General features: G+C 41.0%; 1 protein-coding gene across 2 annotated transcripts in view; it reads left to right on the forward strand.

The window, feature by feature from the left end:
- The window catches only part of Brms1l (BRMS1 like transcriptional repressor), a 32,374-nt gene extending 20,499 nt beyond the window's left edge, over positions 1 to 11,875 (forward strand). Inside the window, exons 5-10 of one of the 2 annotated variants that reach the window (XM_060387518.1) lie at positions 1,905 to 2,001; positions 2,956 to 3,039; positions 3,430 to 3,494; positions 4,531 to 4,570; positions 7,837 to 7,963; positions 9,743 to 10,299. In XM_060387518.1, coding sequence (XP_060243501.1) covers positions 1,905 to 2,001; positions 2,956 to 3,039; positions 3,430 to 3,494; positions 4,531 to 4,570; positions 7,837 to 7,963; positions 9,743 to 9,761 — 432 coding nt within the window. In that variant the 3' untranslated portion in view covers positions 9,762 to 10,299. Of the gene's footprint in view, positions 1 to 1,904; positions 2,002 to 2,955; positions 3,040 to 3,429; positions 3,495 to 4,530; positions 4,571 to 7,836; positions 7,964 to 9,742; positions 10,300 to 10,328 lie in introns of those variants that run through there. The other variant, XM_021655020.2, reaches the window with a different exon arrangement.
- Positions 11,876 to 17,039: the final 5,164 nt, after the last annotated feature.

Below are 17,039 nucleotides of genomic sequence, written 5' to 3' on the forward strand. Positions count from 1 at the left end.
CTTTGCAGCATCTGCTGCTATAATTTTTCATATGACATTTGTCTTAGTTTAGCTTTCACTCTCCCATCAAAATGCTAACTACTCCTGAGGCTCTGAGTTCAGATTAGATGTGGCAAATTCAGCATAGTCTGGCCAGAGAAACCTTTGCAGTCTCTTTAACTCCTGTCTTTCCCCTACCATACAGGATAACCTTCAGGTCTGTGCAGATTTAATTTGAAATCTGTATCAGGAGAGTTCATGATTGACACATGGGCCTGCTACCTACACAACTGTGGCCTTCCCCAACTCCCCCTCAAGAAGCCATGTCTATTCCGGTAGATTTCATAAGACAGTCATAGCTACAGTATCCAGTATTTATGTGAACTAACCATGTGGTGGACGGTTTGTAACTCTGTTAGAGGTTGTTTGCTCCCCACCTCACACTAGGGAGTGCACGTAGGGCCTTGAACATACTGAGCAAGTGCCTGCGACTGACCTACATCAGCTGTCTTACTTTGTGACAGAATCTTACTAAGTTGCTCATGCTGACCTTGAGTTCAGTCTGGAGTACAGATAGCCCTTGACCTTGGGATCTTTCTGCCTCAGCCCTCCATAACTGGACTTACAGACCTTCTATACCATGCCTAGCCTAATAGGCTTTTATAGAAGGGTCCTCTGTGCTATATTTATGTACATTTTATGGCTTTTCTAAAAAGCTATAGTGGTATATAATAGAAAAACAATGAACTAGACCTTGTAGCTCTGGGTTCTAACCTAATCTGGTAAAACACTGATTTTGTTTTATTTATTTTACTATCATTATTTAAAATTACATATTTATTTTTTTGTGTTTGGGTGTTTTGCCTGCATGTGCACCACCTACATGCCTGGTGCCTGAGGAGGCAAGAAGACGGTGATGGATCCCGTGGAAGTGAAGTTACAAACAAATGGTTGTGAGCTGCAGCATGTGTACTGGGAGTTAACTTGGGGCCTCTGAAAGAACAGTTAATGCTCTTAATTGCTGAGCCATTTCTCTAGTCCCCATTGGCTTTATTAGACTTTCATTAGACTTCATTTTTGCCCCTGACTTGTCTGTTTTAGCAAGTGATTAATCTATAATTTTATAATTGAGTTAATATGTCACTTTTTTCTAAGTCAGTTTATTGCTTAAGTATATTCTAATGGAAATGTATTATTTTACTTAGTTTCTTTAAATGGCTGTAAAATTTGTACCTAAATATTTTTGTTTCATATTGCTGCATTTACTATGATGTAGAGACAGTAAAAACAGTGATCTATTTTATGTAATTTAAATTTTTTATTTTTGTTTTCTGTGTGTGTGTGTGTGTGTGTATGTGTGTGTGTGACACACACACACACACAGACACACACACGCCGATGCACCTATGGGCAATGCCCATGGAAGCCAGAAGAGGGCATCAAATCCCCTGGAGCTGGAGTTTCAGATGGTTTTGAGATGCCACCACATAGGTGCTGGGAATTGAACCTGGGTCCTCTGCAAGAGCAGCAAGTGCCCTAGCCATCTCTCTGACTCCAATTTAGATATTCTTAAACAGGGTGCTATTTTACTTAGTTAAATCTGTTTTTATAACTGTTTTCTGGCTTTATTTATTTTAAATACTGAACATTTCTTCTTTAAAATTTTAAGTTGTGGGGCTAAAGATGTAGCTCAGTGGCAGAGCAATTACCTAGCATGCACATAATTCTCAGAACTGGGGGGAGGGGTAAAAATAACTAAGATAAACCAAAAGAGCAAATACAACCATCATTTATTAAACCAACCTCCTCCCCAAAACAACAAACAAATCCACCATCTATTAAAGTACTCTAAGTCATTTTGTGTTGTTAGCTAAGATGAATTGGTGTTTTCTTTCTTTTCACTTAAGTATCATGTTTCTTTCCAGAGTGAAAAGCTTTTGTTATATGATACAGTCCAGAGTGAGCTTGAGGAGAAGATAAGAAGGCTTGAGGAGGACAGGCACAGCATCGACATTACCTCAGGTCAGGGCTGCGTGTGGTGTGATGTCCCAGAAAGCCTCAGTTTTCTCACATCAATACTATGCAAATACAGTGTCCTAGCTGGAGGGAGCAGGGGAGGAGGCTTCTGAAGAATGTGATCAGGTCCAGGTTGTTGCGTGTATTAGAGTCACACTCTAGAAAGATGTAAAAAGGACGGCATAGGAAAAGGGACAGAACAGAAGTGTGACAAGAGCTAGTGTGGGACTGTGCTGGAGGACAGCCGCCTGTGTTCCTCCAGGCAAGTGGACGGATGTTGCGTGGTGATAGGTTTTGCCTTGGGGAAAGAAGCACTAACCATGTTTCTTAGATCAGGTCAGTATGAGTTGTGGCCATTTCAGGAGGATTACAGGAAAGTTTTCTGTTGTGCACTGACGGAAGTTTTACTGGCTTGGCCCCACAGTTCTTGAGTATGTATTGTGTTTGTGTTTTGCGTTTTGTTTCTCTGCTGTCGTTGGGGCAGATGAGATGAGATTAATGCGGGTGTTCCCTGCTCACGAGCTGAGTGTCTGTGGGCAGTTGCTAGTTTTTCTAAATCAGTGTTCTTGTGGAAAAGTGAAGTAAGAAGAGCTACCTCAGGGCTGGCGAGATGGCTCACTGGTAAATGTGCTTGCCCCAAGGCTGCAACCAGAATTTGATCCCCAACATCCATGTGGTGGAAGGAGAGAACCCACTCTCACACGTTGCCCTCTGGCCTCCACGTTTATGCTGTGGTGTGTGAGTGCGTGCGCGCATACACACACGCACACACACACACACACAACACACAATGAGTAAATAAGTAAATAAGTGTAAAAAAGTGAAAACAAAGAGAAGACAAACTGCATGTGTGTGGTTTCCTTGGAGTTTTGTATGTGAATAAGCAGTGACCATGAAGTTATATGCTGCTCTTTCTTCACGGGGCCACTGGAAATCAGCTCACGCTTTGATTCCCTGCAGAGCTGTGGAATGATGAGCTTCAGTCAAGAAAAAAGAGGAAGGACCCTTTCAGCCCCGACAAAAAGAAGCCGGTCGTCGTTTCAGATATCCTTTCCCGCTTTCTCTGGGCTCTCCCATGGCGCCTGTCTTGGTTCCTGACCTTCCTTGGACTGCCCTGGAGCAAGCACATGGGGACTTAGAGAACGGCTGAGGGCAAGGTGGACTGCTGACTGAGGAGGCGGGAGGAAGAGGAGCTCCAGCCCTCAGCTCAGTCCACGGGACTGAGGGGAAACAGCTGCAGATGGTACAGTGCGCTTACTTCGAACAGGCACTGTTTGTTGGTTTTGAGACAAGGTCTCTTATGTGGTCCAGGCTGGCCTTGAACCCATAGTCGTTTTACATCCGTTCACTGAGTTCTGGAATCACGCATGTGTCTCCACCCTGGGCTCCAAAGTGTGTGATGTTCTCACTGCTGAGTTGACCTTGACTTTTCACGTCCATATATAGTGTATATGCTGCAGGATCTTGATATTCTTGAGGACTGGACAACAATTAGAAAGGTATGTTTGATGAACGGTGCGACAGCAGTGTGTTTTTATAGTCTGCCTTTTAGGAGTCCTTCAACATATATTGTAAATACTTTGCTTAACATTGGGGTAGAGCATATTTTAAGAATTAGAGACATGTCAGTAATTGTATTCCCGTAATGTAGTGATTTATACAAGAGTATGGACTGGCATATTTCGTCTGCCCTAGAATATTCACATGCCGTGCCCATAAATGTACACTCTTTGCAAATACATCTTTTTAGAGTCCTGATTTTCTTTGAGTGGCTAACATTGATCTTAATTATTACTTTACTGCTGAGCATTATCCTTTAAAAACTCTGAGTGAAACTAATTTCTTAGGAATTCAGTTGATTCAACTATCATTAAAGAGAAAGTAATTTTTCTGAAAAGTAATATGCCAAATATATCCATGTATCTGATAAATAGAGCTTGTATACGCAAAGGATAAGAAGCATTTAAATCACAATATTATCTGGTCCTTGATTTTCAGTAGGTTCCCTTTACCCCTCAAAAAGTTTTAAAGATAGATGTATGTAATTACAATAATCTCTTGCTTGAAAATGTAAAAAAAAATAATGGAGCTATGTATCTTGACATATTTTTACTTTTTTATTTATTTCTATTATCCTTTTTACTTTTTATTTTGCCCAGACTGCCCTAGAATTCATTTTGTAGCCCCCATAGTCTTTGAACCCGTGGGCCTCCTGCCTAGGTTTTCCTGAAAGCTAGATTACAAGCCTGTGCCACCAGGTCTAGCTTGAGGCTTGCTTTTTTAATTAAAATTTCCATTCTTATAAGTTGCCCAGAGAGATGACTTAAGCTGTTAATAGTATCTATGGGAGAAGGTATCCTCTGTGGTTCTAGACATTAGTCTGGAGGCTGGGGATGACTCTCCCCAGCACCAGAAGAAAACGAGAGCAGCTAGTGTTTATGTTCTAGTCTGTTGTTGAACTGTATGTGTTATAGATAGCAAAATATATTTTCAGTCTGAACTCACATTTCTCCCTTTCCCCTTCTTCTTCCTCAGGCAATGGCTACGCTGGGTCCACACCGAGTGAAAACAGAACGTAAGTCCTGAGGTGTGACGTGCTCTGTGGAGAGCTGTTGAGTCAGGGTGGTTTGTCACCTGTGTATTGAGGACGATCACATCAGTTGGTTCCATTTCTCAGCAAACTCAGCACGACGTTGCGAGGGACTCTGGACTCTTCTGCTTCGTGTAAAAGTTGGAAGTTTCCAGTGTTGTCTGTTTCTTCTTTCATTGTTAAGCCGTATTCTTATTTATATTAGATCTATAATTCAAAATGCACTTATCCAGGTTTGTTTTTTTTTTTTTTTAATTAGCCTATTACTTCATTAGGGGAGGTGTTGGGAAGTCACAAATTGATGAATTGGTTCCAGGGAGTCCAGAATCTCTGGAGTTGTGTACCATATTTCTTAGAAGTGCTCTCTCTCTCTCTCTCCTCTCTCTCTTCATTATCTATATATTTTCTTGGCAGAGATTAGAATTTTATCAGTGGACTACTAAGAGATTTATCTGCTAAGATTTACATGTTTTGTTTTGAGATAGTTCTTTGCTGTCTGGAAATTATGACCTGCTTGCCTCTGTCTCTTGAGTGCTAGGATTATATATGCATTTTTTAAAAGTTTTTTTCTTTTTATTTATTATATTATGTATACAATGTTCTGCCTGCATGTATACCTGAACGCCAGAAGAGGGCACCAGACCTCATTATAGATGGTTGTGAGCCACCATGTGGTTGCTGGGAATTGAACTCTGCTCTGGAAGAGCAGAAAGTACTCCTAACCTCTGAGCCATCTCTCCAGCCCTATATATGCATTTTTTTTCTTTTTTTTTAGTTTTTCAAGACAGGGTTTCTCTGTGCAGCCTTAGCTGTCCTGGACTCAATTTGTATACCAGGCTGGCATCGAACATCGAATTCAAAGAGTTATCTGCCTGCCTCTGCCTCTAGAGTGCTGAGATTACAGTGTGTGCCACTGTGCCCAGCTTCTTTTTCTTCTTCTGTTTTTTTTTTTTTTTTTTTTTTTTTTTTGCAGCTCTAAGATAACTTTCCAAGTTGTGATGAACATTGATGTCTGTCTTTTTTTTTTTTTTTTTTCTTTTAAGAACTTTTTGGGTAATCCTTTTTTAAAATATTTTTTTAATTTTTAAATAATTTTATACATTCACTTGTATCTCAGCTGTAGCCCCCCTCTCTCTTTCCCTCCCAATCCTCCCTTCTCTCCCTCATCTCCTCCCTCCCCCCTTCCAAGTCCACTGATAGGGGAGGTCCTCCTCTCCTTCCACCTGACCCTAGCTTATCAGGTATCTTCAGGAAGGCTGCAGTGTCCTTATCTGTGGCCTAGTAAGGCTGCTCCTCCCTCGAGGGCTGCCTCCCTCCCTGGCTCAATGAGCCAGTCATTGTGTTCATGTCAGAAACAATTCCTGTCCCCCTTACTACAGAACCCACTTGGATACTGAGCTACCATGGGCTATGTCTGAGCAGGGGTTATAAGTTATATCCATGCATGGTCCTTGGTTGGATTGGGTAATCTTTTAAAGGGTAATGGGGTTAGATTTTTAAAAAGCATGTTTTAAATATTAAGGAAGAGTTTCTTGTTCCAGTTTCTTTATCTCTTAAAGATACTTAAAGATAAGTATCTGGGCATTGGTGGTGCACGCCTTTAATCCCAGCACTGGAGGCAGAGGCAGGCAGCTCTTTTTAAGTTTGAGGTCAGCCTGGTCTACAGAGTGAATCCCAGGACAGTCAGGGCCACACAGAAAAACCTTGTCTCAAAAAAAACCAAAAAAAGAAAAAGAAAAAAACACATTTTTTTTTTCTTTTAATGGTTCCTTTAAACTTTATTTCGTGTCAGGAAATTGCAGCCGTATTATACCTGTGTACTGCCCTTGACTGGAGGGAACAGATGCGTTCTAGAATGTTTTTTGTGCATGGGTTTTTTGCAGCCATGTGTGTATGTGTGTTCACATGCCTGGACATGTGTGGGTGCATGAGTGCGTATATGTGGAAGCTAGAGATTTGCCCTTGATGGCTCTCCACTTGATTTTCATCCACTGAGGTAAGATTTCTTGTGGAATAGAGTGCCGGTTCTGGTAAGTCTAGCTGCCCTGAATGCGCCGGGAAGCCTCTGTCATTGTTCCCCCGGGCTGGGATTGCAGGCAGCTGCTGTGCCTACCTGCTGTTCTGTGGCTTCTGGTCCTCACACTGGTGCAGCAAGCCCGTCGAAGATTAGAGCTCTACCACCCAGCTGAATAGCCCTTTTCTAGCCTGTTTTAGCTTAATGTTCTATTAGCCTTAATCATAACATTTGCCTCCATTTGTACATTTATTTTTAAGAATGATAAATTCCACAATTTTTTAAAGAAAAATTTATTGTTACTGCATGTGAGGTATGTGTGATTGATGTGTGTGTTTGTGATGTATGGGTGGGTTTACCTGCTGAGCCATCTCACTGGCCCCGTTGGTACTTTGAAACTAATTGTTTCCTTGCTCTTTCTGCCTCCTGACTGGATTATAAGCTTTGCACCATATCTCTGTTTCTTTTTCCTCAGCGCCCAGCACAGTTCCTTGTGTATAGGATAGACTTAGACATGTAATGAACGAGCAGCTGAAAAACAAATGCATATATACTCATTCACTCCTTTCTGCAGAGCAGAGACTATTTTAGGTTTTTGAAGACAGCAGGGAAGGAAATGAACTTGGAGCTCCCTTCAGGGGGTGGAGGAGTTCTGTGTGCGTAACTAAGTTAGTGCCAGATCTTACAGCCGTTAGGAAGTCCATGTGGAGGGTGACTGAGAAGTGACAGCTGACTGGTGGAGGTGCCTGTGTGGTGTGGCTCCCACAGCGTGTTTCCGTAAGGAGCGTGTTTTCCTGCAGCAGTGTATCTGCTGCTGCTGAGTCATTGCTGAGAGCTGCAAATGCAAGTTCTACTTAGGAGAATTAAAGTTCTGGGAACCTCTCACATTAAGTCTGCTTCTTCCCAAGTGTGAGATGCCTCATAGGGAAGGAGATTGGAAAAGGAATTTTCAGTGGAAACATGACAAGCCATATTTTCACGATTACTTCAAAATGGTACTGGAAATTAATCATCCATGTGCCTGCTTACCTTCCTGGCCGTCTTTACGATTCATTGCTTACCTTTGTTTGTATTACAGTGAGCTCCAGAGTAAGGGATGCTCTTGTTTTTACTGTATTACTTACTAGCTTCCTATGTAAGAATATTTCAAATGTTTTTTATACACACATATGAGCATGGATTACTGTTGTCTGGCACTATCTTATTAACATAACAGTTATTTAACTGATTCCTTTAGCACCTGTGAAACTGGAAAAACATCTGCACAGTGCTAGATCTGAAGAGGGAAGACTATATTATGATGGAGAATGGTATATACGTGGACAAACAATATGTATTGATAAGAAAGATGAATGTCCTACAAGGTAAGAAGCTTCCCGTCACTTTACTGTTGCTGGAATTGCTGTTTCCCACCTGTTGCCAATCAACATTTGCAGCCACTCTAGGATATTTTTCATGTCAGCATTAGTTTGGATTTTTGAGTAAGATCCAATCACGTGTACACAATTGTTATTTTTACTTTATAGTAGCATTTTAATAGCATGTCTATGGTAGACTTTATATTAGAATTGTACACAGCACAGAGGTCATGAGGCATCTGCAGTCCTGTGTGTGGGAGCCTGGCAGAGCCCCTGGCCGTTCAGATAGCACAAGGCTCACCTAGGCTCTCGGCCACCTCCATCCTCAGCCTCCTGGTTGGAAAACCCTGTGTGTGTAGCATTCCTGGTCTCCCTAGAAGTTATCTGTAAGAACAAGGAGCTTTGTGCTCCCAACATGTAGCTACATGGAGCGTTGGAGGGCAACCTAGATACAGGAGCCTCCATTTCAGACAAGAAATATTAATTAAGGCAGGAAAGAAAGGGAAAATTAATGAGAACTTTAAGAATACCTAGGGAGGTTGGGGAGATGGTTCAGCTGCTGAGAGCAGCTCTCCAAGGGGATCCTGCTTTGTTCTTAGCACCACAAATCTGTCAGTTAATGCCAGCTCTATGGGACCTGACACCTTCTCCTGGCCTCTGTGGGCACTATACACAGTTTGTGCACTGTGCAGCTAAAACATTCCCATGCTAAAAAAAAAAAAAAAAAAATCTTGAAGTAAAGAGTACGTTGTAAACCAAAACTTGAAAAGTAGAAATTGCTTTTTAAATGTTAATCTAGATTTAAAGTTTATATAGTCATATAGCCTATAAGTCATCTTGCTGTTGTCTTTTTGAAAATATTAATGAATTATTGCTTTCATCCTCTTGGGTTAAAGGGTGAAAGGTTAGAGTGTCAGCTTGCTACAGTAAGAAACACCTCTTTCAAGATAACATTTGAGTTTAATTTAAATTCTTATTTTGAAAGCTTAATTGGTTTGTGACTTCATCTTTACAGTTTTGGGTTTCAGGAACATGTATAACAACTTTTGTCATAGAAATTTATTTTATTATTATGATGTCAATTTTGTTTGATACTCCAGAATTCTCTTGTTTTATTAGTTTTGAGGCATTTTACTGCTACTTAGCATTAAAGTGGTTAAAAAGAGATGACAGTGAAAGAGGTGAATCTTTTGAAAATAGATTTTAAGTTTTTTTTTACATAAAGATTAGTAGTGTTGAAAAAAAAGTCAGTACAGATGGTCTGACACTGGGAATTGATAGGTTAGTATTAAAAGATGTCCTACAGTCAAGACTAATAGTAAGGCAGTGATGCTACTGAGTAATGGCTTTCAGTCCACTGTCCTTTTGGAGGCTGAAGTGTGGATGGGGTAGGGAATGACGTACTTCAGAACGGCCAGGACTTACTTTAACAAGGGGTATGTGCCACAGGGCCATTTCAGCAGTTGTGCAAGCACCATAGAGCACACTTACACAGCTGACCATTATAGGCCAGTCACATGATGCAGCCAAGAGATGAGAAAAAGCTGAGTTGTAAGATGCTTCATAGACACCCTCTTAATTTTAGTTAAAAAAAAAAAAAACTGTGAAGAAACATATGCTAAAATTATAACAAAAATGCTAATGCAGCAGAGGGCTGGGGCTGTAGCTCAGTGGTCCAGTGCTTGTCTCCCCTGCACAAAGTCCAGGGAGCAGTCTTCAGCACTGGGAAAATGTCTGGCATGGGAAGTCCTTAGGCAAGTGACAAAGTGTGTGTCATCTTTGCAGGTGTTGGCACCGCGTGTGATTGTATGCGCTCTGCTTTCATGTGATTGGCAACACAGTGGGTTTCTGTGGACCAGTGAAGAACACATCGTGCTGTAACATTTTGACAGTGCTCCCTAACTAAGAACTTTGCAGCTTTGTTTTTAGGTCATGTCACTACTGTTGTATATGCTGTGTATTATTGATCAAGATGTTCCAAACTATATAGCTATAGGTCTAATAGCTCAAGAAGGTTATCGAGTTCATTAAGAAGGAAAGGATATAACTAAATGTTGATCATTGTGATATTTTCTACTCCATGCCTTGCTGATAGTGCAGCATCTGGTAAATGTCCATTTTATACTTGAACTAACTGAGCCTGTCATAGCTTGTAATATATGAAACCTTGTTTTTGTGCTAGTAATCTAAAATGAGATTAGTATAACCCAGGAGGAGGCAGAAGAAATGCAAGCTTAGTGCCAACTTGGGCTGTAGATATCAAGGCATGTCTGAAAAAAAGAAAGAAAAAGCAAATAAAACTCCAAAATAATAAATTAAAATAAATGAAGTGAACTGTATTGTAATGCATTCTCTTTTTTTTCTCTTTTAGTGCTGTAATTACAACAATTAACCATGATGAAGTTTGGTTTAAGAGGCCTGATGGAAGCAAATCGAAGCTTTACATTTCCCAGCTACAGAAAGGGAAATACTCCATTAAACATTCGTAATCACGATTTAAGTGTTACCTGCATCGACCTTATTAGTGTTACCAAGTGTAATGTGCCATGGGAGCCAAGAAATGTATTTAGCAGCTTACTGTTTTCATCAGTCATGAGAGAGTGTGTCTCCTAGGCAGTGCTTTAAGTAGATCCCACTTCAGTAAGTCATTAGGAGAAATAGTGACGCAGCTTATCATGACCATCCCATCTATTTGCCTTATAGGTCCAGTGGCTAACAGGTATATTTGGTAGGTATTTCTTTCTCAGTTTTGTTTCACTTCGTGTCTTAATTATGTGTGTTTCATCTCTAATGAGCTACAACTGCAGTTATCTGCAATTTTTAAATTTCCAAACCATTGTCACTATTTGTGTTTGTAAATAAGACTGATGAAATGTTTCCTATAAATGATTTGTATTAGTGCATTAGTTTAAATCAGAACAGAAATTTATACATATGTGTGAGTATGTATATATGGCGTCACCAGCGTGCTTAGAACTGGTGGCTTACCCATACAATCTTGTTTTACCCCAAATGAAACTGTTGGGTTTGAGAAGCAAAGGGAGCACTTTTGTAGCCTGGTTTTCCTTCTCTTCTTCCTCGATGGTGACTCTTTTCCGGATCATATTTGATGGTTATTAGTAACAATGTGTCAAGTGTGAAGATGCTGTCTGTGTTACTGTGAGCTGTGTGAGGGCCATGTTCATGGTGCACAGTGTCTGAGTGAGCAGTGGCTGGCAGTATTGTGCTTTCTGCACATCTAGACTTTGGAAGATTTTAGTAAGCATTCTCCAAAGGCAAACTAGATCCTTATTTTAATTTTATTGCTAGAGTAAAACAGATGTGGACACTTTCCTTGAATCTACCCCCCCATTAGCATTTTAAAAAATATTCTGAGTTTTTAAGGCCATTTGGTGCAATTTAGAAAATGCTGGCCTCCCTTCCCTTAGCCACATTCAAAGTTAACTTGTAAAGCCTCTGAGAAGGTGTAGTAAGTTGAAGCCCTCAGCCTGGCAGTGGCTAGCTCTAGTATGGATTTAGTGTACAGCCAAACCAAGCATTCTGGTGGCCTCATGCACTTTACTTTCTGTTACAATGATATTTAGAGGGTGAAGAGGATTCAGCCAACACTCCGCGAAGGAGTCTGCATGATTCCGTTAGTTCCTTACGATTACCTCTGCAGACACCATGCAGGGCACTACTTCAGTTGCCAAACTGTTACCCTTTTGACTTTGGAAACCCAGTCAGCAACACTGTGCTGCTCTGCAGTTTCTGATCAACCTTAGCGACTGTACCTACTGTCCCAATCCAGTAGCATTTGGCAGTGCTTATATATATATATATATATACATATACATATATATATATGATGTTTGATAAGCATTTTTAATGAGATTTGTATTTTTAAATTTAGTATGTAATAAAAGTGTTTGAGTGTCATTTGTGGCGTCTTGAGTTACTTATTCACACTCTTATGTAATTGTTTACACGCTGTCCACTGGTGGGAGGGTGGAGCTGCTTGACACCAGCAGATCTACAGTGCTGTGGAGGTGGTTCTGCCCAACTCCCCACACTTGCACCTCTGTGGGCAGATGTAGGTGGGTGTTCAAGAAGCCAAGTTCTACTTCACCACACCACACGTGCAGGTGTGTGCTACTTGAACATGCATATCCTGTAGTTTGAAACTCTAACCAGAAAAAATCAACCAGATGTACTCTCACCCTTACCATGAAAACTTTAATTTCTGCACTATACTTACTTTTTCACTGTCACATTGAGATCGAGGCAAACATATAGTTGTCAATGACATGAATACTCTCTGATGCCACTTACCAATGACCTGAAGGATTCTGCTGCAGGCACTTTCCCATTAGCCTTTTAGTCATAAGATTTAATTTCAAAGAATGGCTGGAGACCCCGCAGTGTGCTGTGCCAGCCACTGCTGCCGCTGTGTTTATGGTCAGTTCCTACTGTCCGTTTCAGGGACTTTCCTACGACAGCTCCTTGTTCATATTGAGCTCACCCGGCCTGTCATCTTGCTCTTAAGAAAGAGGTCCCAGCCATCATCTCATTCACCAAGTCATAGCCACTCCCAAACATTAATGGATACATTTCACTTACCCCTTTATCCTGACTTATATTGGAGGACTGAGCACTCAGTGATTTCAGCCTGTCTTCAATAAAAGTTGTTCTTGCTGGGTATGGTGGCACATTCCTGTAACCTTAGCACTTGGAAGCAGAGACAGAAGGATCAGAAGTTAAAGGCCAGAACTGGCTACATAGTTTGAGGCTGGCCTGGGCTATATGTTGGTTGTTTCAAACCAACAAACTGAAAAATAAATGCAATGGAAATTATGTTTTGATGTACACATTGTTACCTAGCATTTCACTTGCAGAGCCCTCTGTGTACTTTATCCCTTGTCAGTAACTGCTTAAAAGGAATAAGGACAAGTTGAGGGGTGAGGCTCTTTCTGCTTGCCTGCCTTTGGATCCCTTTCCCCTCGTTGGGTTGCCTTGTCTGGCCTCATGGGAGAGGATGCGCCTAGTCTTGCTGCAGTTTCGATGTACCAGGGAGAGTTGGTACCCATGGGGGACCTCCGCTTCTCTCGAGAGGAGAGGAGAATGGAGAGGAGAGGGGAATATGGGGAGGAGAGAAGAAAGGGGGTAGCTGCAATCAGAATGTAAGTGAATAAATGAAAAAAAAATAGGGAAGACTGCCTTTGTCGTCAGTAAGTCTGCTATAAGAATGAAAGTGCATTTCTCTCGAGGACAGTGGGAGCTGAAGAAGGGCTGACTGAGCACATTAGCTAGGATCTTTACAGTCTCTTGCCACATTCGAATGTAAGCTACTGTGTTTTGAAGGATGATCAGATGGAAAATACTAAAAAGCACAGGAAAGTAGAGAGGAGGCATGTCCCTTTATGGATGAGCTGCATTGTGGGCCAGTGTCTTGCCCCTCCCCACAGCTTCCTACATTTTATTTTTTTTAAACTTTATTTTTTATTTGTATGTGGGCATGTTTCTGCATGTATGTGTGTGCACATATATGCAGGTACCCTTGGAATCAGAAGAAGGTCTGGTCTCCTACTAGTAGGTGCGAGGAATTGAACCCTGAACCCTCTACAAGAGCAACAAGCTCTTTAACCACTAAGCCATCCCTTAGGCCCCCTATATTTTATTTTAAGATTTATATTTTAAAACACACACTGTGTGTGTGCGCGTGCGTGCGTGTGTGCGTGTGCACATGCCATTCATGAGAGTATTGGATCCCTTACAGCTGGAGTTAAAGGCATTTGTAAGCCAACAGGTTGAGTTCTGGGAACCAAACTTGGGTCCTCTTGAAGAGCAACAAATGCTCTTAAACACCAAATCATCTCTTCCAGCCCCCTTCTGTGTTCTTTCTAGACCGTGTATCTTGCCACTCTAACATATTGGAACACAGTGGTCCCTGACTAATGGGTAGCCAGTGATTAATGAAAAAAAAAAAAGTCATAATTTGAGTGCTTGAATGTGTTACATTTGTGTGTAAGATATAAACTGGAAGTCACCAATTTTTGCATGATCAAAACAAAATGAATAAAAATGTAAGAATTCTGACTACATATGTGTCCCATGTTGGGCTTCTTTTTTTGGCCTTAATATTTTACTCAAAATATGAAAGGCAAAATACCATGAACATTTTGAAACAGTCTCAAATAGCTTATCTTTCAGAAAAAAGTGTGTGTGTTATGCTTTGGAAAGCCAAGATTTGTAAGTGTACAAATTCTCACCAAAAGTTGAAGCTTATGCTCTCTTTCAAGACATTTTATTTAAATAAGGCTAAGAGCAGTTAGATAGCAGCACCTTTTGAGTCCCTTTCTCTCTTTTTGTGGCTAAAATAGATTCGGGCAATTTTCCTTGCTGGGAAATTGCTGTAGTCCTCTGGTTTAGAAGTAGGCTATATGGTAGTCTTTACCACTGCTACTAAATTATAAACTATGTTAAACTATGACGAAGAAGATCATCAGGCAGAGACTCAACCTTCTTTACAGAATGTTGAGAGAAATATTCTGCTTCATTTGCTGCTGAAGGGCTGTGCAGCTGCCACCGATGGGGCAGAGGCACGGAAGTGCTTGCATGTGGAGGTCAGTTTGGATTTCAGTTATGTAATGTCGGTGGGTCATTATACCTACTAAGTACCTTGAGCACTTTAAATTTTGTTTTGAGACAGGGTCTCACCCTGTAGCCCTAGCTAGGAACACTTATGTAGAGCAGGCTGGCCTTGAACTCACAGAGATCTGCCTGCTTCTGCCTTCTAAGATTGTGGCAGTTCTTTATTTGAACCATAAACTCTGTGGTGTTAGATTATATCTCGTAAATATTTAAGTATATAGTAACAGTTACCCACGACACAAGAACCACAAGTCATAACCTCGATGAAGTCCAAAGTTTCTGTTGAGAGGCTTAGAGCCTCTCATCTAAGAGGCTACTCATCCTTTCATCCTTGAGAGCTTTTATTTTGTCTCTTGCTTTGCATTGTCCAATGAGGTCATGGCCTGTGTTTAAACTGCTGAGAAGGGAGGTCGCTTTGCTGGTTACTGCCTCTTTGACCTCCCAATTCTCTGTAACTTTCTACCTCCATTAGAAGAAATGGAGGGCTTAGAAGATTTTATAAGATTCCGTTCTCTTTGTCTTCCAAATAAGGAGGAAGGGACACAGAAGGCTATTGTTTTGTACTAAAGGTAGATTGCATTTTCTTTTTCCAGTGTAATATGTCTTGATAGTTGGCTCTGTTGTGAGTGTCTGCCACATCTCTGTGGTTGAGGCTTGGTCCATAGGGTGGCCCTGTTGGTATGTGGTGGACTTTTGGGAGGTGAGGTCTTAGAGGCCTCGGGTCACTGGGGACATACCCTTGGGAGATAGCCCTCTTGGATCTCCTTGGCGGTTCAGCTCTCTTGGATCTCCTTGGCGGTTCTCGGGAGGATTCTCAAAGTGTGAGCTTGGCTTTGCTCATCTGCTTCCTGCTTAAGCTGTAAGCCCTTTCTTCTGCCTGGACTCCCAGAGTCACTGGCAGCTGCCATCTGCTCTCACCAGAAGGCCAGTCCAATAGAAATGTCTAGTCTTAAACTTTGAGCCTCAAAACTGGGACCCAAACACCCCCCCCTTCCTCTTTAAAAGTATTCCATGTTAGATGTTTCACTCTTATAGTGATGAAGATTTTGTCAGTGCAGTGACAGTCCATTATCAGCTGCTGGAGATACAGCTTGTAAAGTTGGGGCCACATCGTGTTCTTTTTGGAATAAAGAGGTATACTGTCATCTGGGGCATACACCACAGTATTGCCAACATTTAAAATTTCCATTTCCTCCCACCTTCCTTCCCCTTTCTTAAGTCTGAAGTGAACTCTCTTGTACATAAACCTTTTTAGTCTATGAAGGTGACACTTGTGGATATATCTCATTTTTCAGGCAAAATTACTGGACTGAATGGTTGGGGAATTTATATTTTACTAGATATTGCCAAACTTATCTATAAATAAGTGATACCAGTTTATAATTCCACTAACAATATATAGGGATGCCTATTTCTCCTAATCACAGGAACCCTGGGGTAATTGTCAGTGTCTTCACTCAATGTCATTTTCCTGTGTTGCCTTGAATCTGTTTGCTCCAGTCAGCTTCAGTGAGCTAGACCCTCACTCTACTCCCTTTGAACGACTGCCCTCATTTCCTGTCTTGTCCTTGTCCTGACAAATCTCACATTGATCACTGTCTTCGCCATAGCCTCTTATTACATATTGCCAATGTTCTTGGTGCTGCTAACATACAGAAAACCAAGGATCCTTTCCTCGTCCCCTTTCCTGGTCTTAAATAGACTTATTTTTGTTTTTGTTCTCTATTCAAACTACCACCCATCTTGAGACTCTTGTGTCAGCTGTGGTGGGTGACCTGACTTCTGGATTTTGAAACTCCTCTGCTTCTGGTTGGGAGTTTTGCAGCTTACTGAGTATATGCTTGGAAACTTAACCTCTGAGGCCTCAGTATCCCCATTTGAAAATTATATGATAATTAAGACTTTGTAGGTTGTAGTGAGAATTTAATAAGTTAAATATATCAAGGTCAATGGGAGTGCTTGCAGCAGGATATAACATGAAAAGGTTAAAATGTGTATGTATGTATATATGTTTTAATTAGTTTTTTAATGGAAATAATTTTTATACATTGTTTTCTGATTACCCTGTCTTCTCCCAGATCTTCCTATATCCCTACCCATTAAATTCAATGCCTTCCTTCTCTGTTTAGAAAACAAACAGGTAAATAACAAACAAATCAGGATAAAAAAAAAACGAAACTGAACATATACATACAAACAAAACACAAAATTGGAAATCATAACACCCTAACAAAAGACTAGTAAGATAAAAAAAAAAAAAAAAAAAGCCCAAACAAAGCAGTGTAAGAGAAAAACCTACAAAGATACTTAAAATAGTTTGCTTTGTGTTGGCCACCTGTTGCTGGGTATGGGGCCTGCCACTCCTGTGGTTTATATACCCACTGGGATTCCTTTGGAGAAAACTAACTAATTGTCTTAGTCAGCAAAGAGATAGCATGACCGTGGCAACTCT

This window comes from Meriones unguiculatus, chromosome 7 (assembly GCF_030254825.1).
Source record: "Meriones unguiculatus strain TT.TT164.6M chromosome 7, Bangor_MerUng_6.1, whole genome shotgun sequence".
In the NCBI taxonomy this organism is placed as follows: domain Eukaryota; kingdom Metazoa; phylum Chordata; class Mammalia; order Rodentia; family Muridae; genus Meriones; species Meriones unguiculatus.